At 42.1% G+C, this 9,467-nt stretch overlaps 1 protein-coding gene across 6 annotated transcripts in view; it reads left to right on the top strand.

The window, feature by feature from the left end:
- The first annotated feature begins 469 nt into the window (after positions 1-469).
- C2H8orf34 (chromosome 2 C8orf34 homolog) overlaps positions 470-9,467 on the top strand; it is a 401,050-nt gene continuing 392,052 nt past the window's right edge. For 4 of the 6 annotated variants that reach the window (XR_004944280.1, XR_004944279.1, XR_004944278.1 and 1 more), the window contains exon 1: positions 472-1,417. Coding sequence is in view for 2 of the 6 variants with exons in the window: in XM_036179890.1 (XP_036035783.1) it covers positions 1,349-1,417 (69 nt within the window). In the remaining 4 variants the exon portion in view is untranslated. Of the gene's footprint in view, positions 1,418-9,467 lie in introns of all 6 variants that reach the window. The other 2 variants (XR_004944281.1, XM_036179891.1) reach the window with 2 other exon arrangements.

Here is a 9,467-nt window from a genome sequence, read left to right as displayed (position 1 = left end):
GTAAAGTCACGAGTCACAGAAATCAGGACCACAGTGGAGAAAAGAAAGAAGAAATCTAGACTGGAGCAGTCGACTCTAAGGAAACCATTGCCTATTATTGTGGAGACAACAAGCAGCTTTAGTATAAATGTTTTGATTTGGCTATACATAATGATTTAGAACCAGGGAAATTGTCTTTGAGGCTTCAGTGTTTTATATCATATTTAAAAAATTACTAAGAACTCAACGGAGAACCCTGTGATATCTGTAGATCTTCAATCTGAAAATCCCTGCATAAGCAGAAGGTATTAGGGAAAAGCGAGGTGCTCTGGAAGGAAGCACTTCGAGCTGGAAGCTCCCTAGGAGCCTCTGAGCCCTAGCTGGAGGCATAATAGACAGAATTGAAGGCGTGGGCAGAAAAGCAAACTTGGAAGCAGAGAGCTGGCTCCCTTTTGTTTCATCTCCGTACCAAATGCCCAAGGGTTGCTTCCAGCCCTTGGGTGTATGCGCTTTGGGAATTTTCAGTCAGTTCTCAGGGTGTAACGCCAACTGACTTGCTCAAGGCCAAGCCAGATATCTTTTTCTCCCCCTCCTCCTTCTTTTTATCTTTATTTTAAAGATAAGCAACTTTGTTTTCTCGGCAAACCCCACCCACTTGTTTTCATTTCTGGCTTTCTCTTCTCTCCAGCTAGTGAAGACCGAGCATGTGCCCCGGAGAAGATCACTCTGGGTGGTGAGGACCATCCTCTTTGGAACTGTGGTTGTAGCTGCCAAGGAGTAGCCAACAAGCACCAGATTTATGTGCACTTTGAAAGAAGCACCTTTACCATTGGCTTTTTGAGCGGCGCTGTCGCTAGGGAGCGAGCACCGCCTGGGGAGCAGCCTGGGCACTGGCTCCTAGCAGCCCGGGAGCAGGGCGCACACCGTGGCGCGCTTTGGGCGGCTCCGCGCACTGTCACCCCTGCGGCCGGCACTGTCCCCCAGATCGGCTTCCAGAGGCGCTGCACAGACTCTCGCCTCTGGCCACGGGCTCCTACTGCTGCCGCCCAGAGGACAGACGAGCCTCTGCCCGTGATTTCCCCGTGGCGCGGCGCTGCGGAAAGCCGAGCGGGTGGGCGCGAGCTGCAGGACGCGATGGAGTTCTCTCCTCGCCTTGGAGTTGCCTGAGTTAGTAGAGCCTCGCAGGGTTCCCTGCTCCTTGCTCCCTGTTTCCTTCCGCTCGCAGCTTATCATTCGCTCTGTTGCTATCCATCGCTGTGCCAGGGAGCCCAGGCTCCAGACCTCCTGTCCCGGGTACATTTGGGGGCAAAGGAGGGTTATACTCAGCCAAGGTGCACTGTCTTCTCTCCGCTGACCCATCTTTTTCTCCATGGCGTCTCGTCAACAAACCCGAATCCAGGCTTACCTGGAGAAAAACAGGATCGGTCCTCTGTTTGAGGTAAGGAGCCCTGGTGGGGAACGATCTCGCTGTCTTTTGGGGTTAGGGTACAGAAATACAATCAGAATCCCTCTAAGTGAAGGTAGTGTGTCGAGCAAATGCGCGGGAGAGGGAGTCTTCCTTGTCCGGCTAGCTGTTCTGGAACACAGCCGGCGGGCACTTGGCCAGTTACCTGGACACTGACAGGTGAGCTCTGGAGGGTCCAACCTTAGTCTAGCAGGACAATTGGAGCCATCCGACTGTCCTGCATCTAGTAGCCATATGGTAAGGCTCACACAGGGTGAGACATGTTCAGTTCAGATGTACATCTTCAGACTGTCTCACACACACACACACACACACACACACACACACACACACACCCCTGAAATTCACACTATCTTGAATGTTAAAAATTTTTCTTTTAAATATGGGCAGTAATAGAACCTGAAAAGATGGAGGAAGTGCCCATGGAGAAAGAATATGTTAAACTGGAGGGAAGCTGGTCCACTGGGAACCTGATAGTGATCTGTGGCTGTAACTAGAGCCCTTTGCATAGCAGAACCTACCTGTGTTTCAGAGAGGAAAGGAGCAAAGAAGGGTTATAGGAACGCATGCCTGCTTTTCTGAGGAGACTGTCTTGAGTTGTTTTGTTTTGCCTTCCAATAATTGACGACAAAACACAGGGGAGGTAAAAAGAGCAAGAGCGAAATTGAGACCTGGGGGCAGAAAACGCTCGCTAAGAGTCCTCAGGCTGCCAGGGTGCGGGCTGGGTGCTGGAGGTTGGGGAGTGAGGACAGACAGGTATTCGGGTGGCAAGGCTCACCAGGAGGGATGCCCCAGGTTCCTTACTCTTGTGGTCCACTATTCTAGATGAGCACCAGCTAGAGGTGAGTCAGAGGAGGGACCTCCCTCCCTCTCCCAACACACACACCTGGAAAGCAGCTGAAGAGCTGGGGAAAAAGGGGAAGAAATAGTACTGGCATCCGAGAACAGAGCAGCTTCTTGGACACCAGAGCGGCAGAGATCTGCAGAGAGAGAAAGAGAGAAACAGTTATGCGAATTAATGTCTCTGCTTGAAACGGCTCACAGGGCAAAGGGGTCAAGTAGGGCTTTTTCCCTGGGGAGGACATGTTTCAAGTAACAGCTTTTCAAAATCCTGAAGTTTTCCTGCCAACCTTAAGCTAATGCGGTGATATCTTGAAAAGTCTGAGCATTGTTCCTACAAAAACTCTGTTAAAGAGACCACAAAGTCTTGCGGGTCTCTTTGTTTGTTTGTTTGTTTGTTTCAAAATGCTGGCAAAGGAACTCATGCTTCTGCTAAATTGGTACCCTCCAGTCCTGTGAGCCTTCCTTTACCCTTAGTGTAATAATTACAAATTACACGCAGCCTCACATCAGCAAAACACGGAAAGGTAGAAGCTGAATATCAAATAGCATACAAACTGCATCAAAATAACAACACAAACACATTTAGACTGTATTCATTGGCTGGCATCCTGGAATGTAAAGCACAATTAGCCATGGAAAAATAAGGGGGTTTCTTTTAATAGATACCTTTCTCACATTTTAAAACTCCCATTGTTCTTTCCAAGTGATAATAATGGAATTAACTTTCTACATATTTAGGCAATAAGCTCAGCTTGATATTTATGAGTTGTCTTCTCCTCTTTAATATCCAGTGGCTAATTCCTCACTGAAGTGACAGAGGAAATTGTTTCATGAAAGCTTTATCTCTCCTCATCTAAACCCAACACAATTCTATGCTTTGTAGTTTACTGAATGCACATTACAGAATCCCTGTGGGCCTGGGTTGAAGTGATGAGTAGTTAAGTTTTAAGGGCTGATGTGCACTTTCCATAACTGAAGTGATCAAACCATAGGAAGTCCTCTGCTCAGAGCAGGCTGAGCTAAGATGCTCAGGCAACCACTGTGATAGAGCTTGGCTCTGAGAGTACAATTAGCCAATGTTACACATCTGGGGACTCTCACCAACTGGTCATCTATTTCTCCTCAAGTTAGAGAGTCAGTGTAGAAGTCAGATATGGTGGCTATACTGGTACTTATGAAGCTGCAGAACTGTGATCACCATGGTCGCCAGGTCAGTCTGAGCTATACAAATAATTCAAAGGTAGTCTGGGCTCCAGAGCAATGCCTGTCACAAATACAGCAAGTCGCCAAACTAACCAAACCAAACCAACCAAACAAACAAAACCAGAGTGCAGAATTACAATCTATGAGATAGATGTTGGTGATCTAAAATTCCTGTGACTAGGTGATTCTCAGAACTGACTCGGAAGCTCAGTGGGGGCTCCCTGGGATGTGGACCAAGTGTACCACAATAGACTGCTACAATTATTGGGCTACATTTTCAGAAATAATGCAAGCTTCTATTTCCTTTAATAAACCATTAATTGAAATAGGCAGCTCACATGCTTATCACCCACACTGTTGTCTGGAGACTCAAGAGTTAGCACAGAGTTCTTCAGTTATCAAAACATGCAGTATCTGAAAGTATGTCCCACTGTGGGCTTTGTATGTGAGGAATGTTAGGAGAAAACTCTTTACTTCTTTCAATATTGAAATACTTTAAAGAGAGCTTATTAAATTTATTTAAAGAATATCAAATAGGAAAGATAACCTCCTCCTTGGTTGAATGTTATCTGGATTTTTTTAAGACTACACAGCCCTGGCTACCCTGACTAGAGCTTCATATGCAGACTAGGTTGGCCTCCCAGGGATCCACCTGCCTCTACCTCCCAAATGCTGAAATTAAAGGCTTGCTTCACTATGCCAGGCTTGAATTTTTTTAAACTTTAAAATTTACTTACTCAGTTTCTGCACTTAGTTTATCCCTTAGTATTGGCTTTATCACTAATACTTTGTCATGTGTGATGCTTTAAAAAATGCTGTATTCACCACCTCCAAAATAAATTGAAACTAACTTTGATTTGAAGTCATCTAGGCACATACATTTAAACTGCCTTTAAATATGACTAAAATCAGTTTGAAGCATTACAAACCGTGCCTTAACAATCATTGCATAAGAGTCCTGAGTGATGATATTTTAAAAGATTATGAGCACACGTAAGATGAAAATGACTTGAATTCCACAAACTCTGAAATTTATATAGCATGTAATAATTTCCATTTCCCTTTGGCTTATTAAAGACAGGCAAGCAGTCTGGGCATTTAGTTTATAAGGAGTGTTTCACAGAGCTGTCATGCCATAGAACTGTGACTTTGCTCACTTTAATATTTACATATAAGTTCTTATTTAACTGGTAAGGTATAAAATAGTTCATGTCCCACAAAAGTGGAGTAGTTTTATAATGTATAATGTACAGTGTGTGCTGTGAAAATAGAATTGTATCAAACCCCAAGGCCACTATGTTAATATCTTTAAAAAAAAAATCAGTGCTTAGAAATTCTGCATCTGAATTGCCTGACATTTACCTGCATAGAAAATTAACTTGGGCCCTTTTGTCTCTAGTAGAAATCATTTAACTTAGTTCTTGAGAGATTATGTGATATGGAACATCAAAATCTCTCATTTTTCATACAAAGGGCTATGCACTCCCTGGTTTCCCCCATTTTCATTAAAAATACAGTAATTATTTGCTGGTTACTGGTTGGAAAGATACTCAAGGTAGCCATGCATGTTGGTTCTGGCTTCACCTGAGAGTATGACACCCTGAACTAGTTCAAAGTAGAATAGTAAGGACACTCATGTATTTTCACAGAAATTTCAAGTCTATGTGTGCTGACTGTGCGGCCAGATAAACTCACTATATTTCTTTGAGTGTGGTCTGACTTTCTCCAAGTAGAATGGAGTCACTTTCTCATCACGTTCATAGTTCGACAGTCCTACTACTCATATGGCCTAAATGTGTATGAACTGATTTGCTGCATACAGGGTGAGTTGGACTCATGACCAGATCTGGGGCATCCCGGGACCCATCTTTGTATATTATGCTGTCGTACTGCTTGCTCATCTCTGGTACCTACACATATGGAAGCCCAAACTCCATTCTGCTTCCATCCTTCCCAAGATCATGACTTTCTTTGGTTAATATAAATTATAGTCTGAAAAGTATACTCTGCTCATGTTATGGAGCTGTCCTAAATGTGGAGATGCACACTTGGTGATGGCTGTGGTTGGCAAATGGCTGTATAGGGTACAGGAGGCTACAAGTCACTCCTTGATAAACTCAAGAGGTGAGCTCCATGCCCACATAATTCTGAAAGATTTATTTAATTTTAGTAAAATGCTTCTAGGGGAGAAGTCATAAAAATAACAGCTTGATACTTAGAAAGTCTTCAAGTTAATGATAAGCCAATACATTTTTGGAGCAACTTGTCAGAGATTAGCACCCCAGTTCTTGAATTTATAAAGACTTTTCTTGTTTCTAAATTTATATTAATCTTTATAATCCTGGAACAGTTAGAGAACCATACATAAGATAAGATATTCATTTAAATAAAGTTTTTCTAAGTCAAAGATAATACATTTCTATTGATTTACCTTAAAATAATCTTAAAAATGTATATGGCATGTTTTAGGATATTAGTCCATTTGTTTTTCAATTATATCTCATTCTGTCTTCTTTTCAGTTAGTTTAATAAGGAAATAAAATGACTCCAAAATGAAATAGTGCTGGGGATGTAGTCCAGTGGGAAGCACTTGCCTTTATACACAAGGTCTGTTTCAGTCCTGAGCACTCCTCTCACCAAGAAAAGAAGATAAAAACCAACCAAAAAAATCTCATAAAACAAATTTTAAATAGCTCATCACATAATTTTAAAAATAATGAAAGATGCACACAAAAATGGTATCAACATATCTGAAGAAGTAAGTAATGTCTCAGTGTTTGAAAGTCTCTTCGAAGATGCACACAAAAATGGTATCAACATATCTGAAGAAGTAAGTAATGTCTCAGTGTTTGAAAGTCTCTTCGAAGAGACTGTGACCCATGGAAATATGGGGCTTTGGAAATAATCTGGGCCTCCTTATTTCCTTAGTATTTAGATTAATAGCTGTCAGGCAGAATCATACAATTAGCACAGCTAGGTGGGGCAGGTGGCTATGTGGACAAGACTCAGGGTTTGAGCGGAGCAATTGCTTGATGGGACCAACACATTTTTATATATGACATAATGCAGGCATTGAGAAAAGAATTGCATTTATTGAAAATTATGCAAGCCAGTTTTCTCCCTGTTGAAGATATGAATCACAGATTCACAATGCAAAAAAGCTTGAATGTTAGAACAGAATTGCAGGTACTGTGTAGTCTCAGTACTTTCAATAACAGATTTGGAGATTTTAATGCACTAAGGTGTCTGCACCACATTCATATCCTTGCTCTGTTTAAGGTGAGAAGTGGGAGTGGAGCAACATCGAATAGCAAGGAACACACTTGGTACCCAGATTGTGGTGTCTAAATATCCTTCCCTGCCAGAAGAACCAGGTGGGCTGGAGAGATGGCTCAGTGGTTAAGAGCACTGGTTGCTCTTCCAGAGGACTCAGGTTCAATTCCCAGCACCCACATGACAGCTCACCAACTGTCTGTAGCTGCAGTTCTTGAGGATCTAACTCCTTCACACAGACGTAAATGCAGGCAAAACACAAATGCACATAAAATAAAAATAAATAAAAATCAATTAAAAAAAAGAAGGAATGGTTGATCTCAGGTTTGTACAAGATGAATGAACTCAGGTCATATTACACCAGAAGGTAGTACATGGAGTGATGAGGTTGTCATAGGATAGTAATGAGGCTGTCAAGGATAGTGATGAGGTTGTCAAGGATAGGTTGACTATTTTGAGGAAGCTCCAAAGCCAGAGTCGAATGAGATCACAATATCAATTAAACTATCAATTTATCATACCAGATAAAATATTTTATTCCACTAAGATTTAATGGACTACAGAATGTGTTTGATTCATGGCAGAAGAGAAAAGTTAACCAGTAGAATGCCAGTAAATAACATTTGAAGGGATAATAGATTGAGAAAAATCACTACTTCCTCCTAATTCAGGCAGGAAAAAGTACTTGGTGCTGAAACTGATAAGTGAAAGTTGGATGAATGATGAGATGTTACATATTTCCCAGGAATTTTGCCACAATATGTTTATTAATTATAAGTGAGAAGGTAACCTTCCAATAAAGAAGCCTGGCACAGACCATTTTCTTCAAAAGATAATGTTTCCAACCAGCTGGTAGGGTCTTGTGCCCTATGTGGATTGACATCATGGGCAAGAAAGGAAAATCACTCCAAGGACCGGCCTTAGAAAGTGACCAGCACTACAGCCATGAGGCCTGCAGTGTCTGAGCCCATTGCTCTTAAAGATTTTACAGTTGTCTGGAACTCTTCTAGTGACCAGGAGGACCTGCATTTCTTTGGTTCATCACAGCATTCTATCTTAGTTTTCTATCCTTTCTGTTTCCACTGGCCACTGCCTCAAAATGTCACTTTCCTTCTCTTCAGCAGTCAAGCAGTGAGCCAGATTCCTGCCTTTTCAATCAATTTCAACTCAGGTGCCGAGTGGGGCTCAGTCCAGGCGATTATGGGGCTCAGTCCATGAAACAAGACTTAGGGTCTGCAATGCGATTTTTCAGCAAAGAGCACGTGAGAAGCTAAGGATCCAGAGTTTCTCCAGTGCTGAGCTGGCATTAGAGGCAATTGCATGGAAAGATCTATACAACCCAGGTTATTGCTCTCTCTCAAAAAAACAAGGCAAAAAATGAAAATCAAAACAAAATATAGGAAAGTAGGGGAGACCTGGGATGAATATGGGGGGAGGGGAGAAGGAATATGATCAAAATATATTGTATGGAAAAATGAATTAATAAAAGAAATGAAGCCCACTCCCATGTTATGGGATGTTGCACTGTACTTTCCTACATCTATCTAAATACATAACACCATCACTAACTTTACATAAATATAAAAGATTCTATACAATAATTAAACCATGTTTATAAGAAAATATAATGATTTGCGTAACAGATCTCCAGAGAGACCAAAGACAATGGAGTAGAGAGAGAAAACTATATAGGAACAGCACAAGCTTTACTTCTTTAGGTATAGCACATTCCCAGGTCCTTAGGGTAGACATGTCTGTGGAGATCACTTCCCTCTGTCCTCAGTGTGCCAAAGGCCAGTGCTCTCTTAGAAGCAGGTAGTGTTTCTTTTGCAGAGGGCTGCTAGCAGCACTACTCTTTGCCTCTTCTTTGACTGTGAATGAAGACACTGGAAACCTTGATGCTTTTGTAACAGCGTCTGCAAATCATTCCACAGTTAGTGCCTCTGCCACGTTGGTGCCTCTGTTCTCTCTGCTGCTGTGCTTTTGAGTTACCAGCTCACCCACTACTACTAAATGTAGGTAAAGGAAGAGCATTTGCAAGAAAACTTTTATTGCAACACAAGGAGAGAAAGGGCTTGCAGGAGATATCTCCCAACCTACTCACTAAGCCTGAGCAACCTGCTCATGTAGAGAAGGGTGTTAGAACCAACTGCAGCACATCTTGCATGGATATCAAGATCTTGCATGGATATCAGCACATCTTGCATGGATATAAACATACCTCACATGCAATGAAGGTTTGTGCTTGCACAATCAAAGGCTTGCCTCCACAACATTGGCCACAGCAGTACCTCTGTCTTAGGTAGACAAGGCTGAAGAGTTTTCTAGAGTTCTGGTAGATCATAACTCACCCCCACCCCGCCGCATATATACTCATAATTTAAAAGTAAATATAAGAAAGAAAAAAGTAGATAAAATAATTGAGTAAACACATTCTGTAAGGCAATGTATACAGGTAATACAACATCTTTAGGGAAATGCCAGATGAGCACTCTGCTCACAGAATGAGGATGTTAAAGACAGTGTGGATGACAGTGTGCAGCAACTAGAACTTTCAGCCTCATAGAATGCAAAATTGCACAACCATTTTGGAGAACAATTTGGCGGCTTTATTTCTACAAACATTATATTTGTTAGGGTCTGGAGAGGTGCCTTTGAAGTGAACAGCACTGGTTACTCTTGCAGAGGACCTGTGTTCTATTCC

The sequence above is a fragment of the Onychomys torridus genome, chromosome 2 (genome assembly GCF_903995425.1).
Source record: "Onychomys torridus chromosome 2, mOncTor1.1, whole genome shotgun sequence".
NCBI lineage: Eukaryota > Metazoa > Chordata > Mammalia > Rodentia > Cricetidae > Onychomys > Onychomys torridus.
Note: the sequence above shows the minus strand (reverse complement) of the source record. Positions and strands in the feature narration are given on the sequence as shown.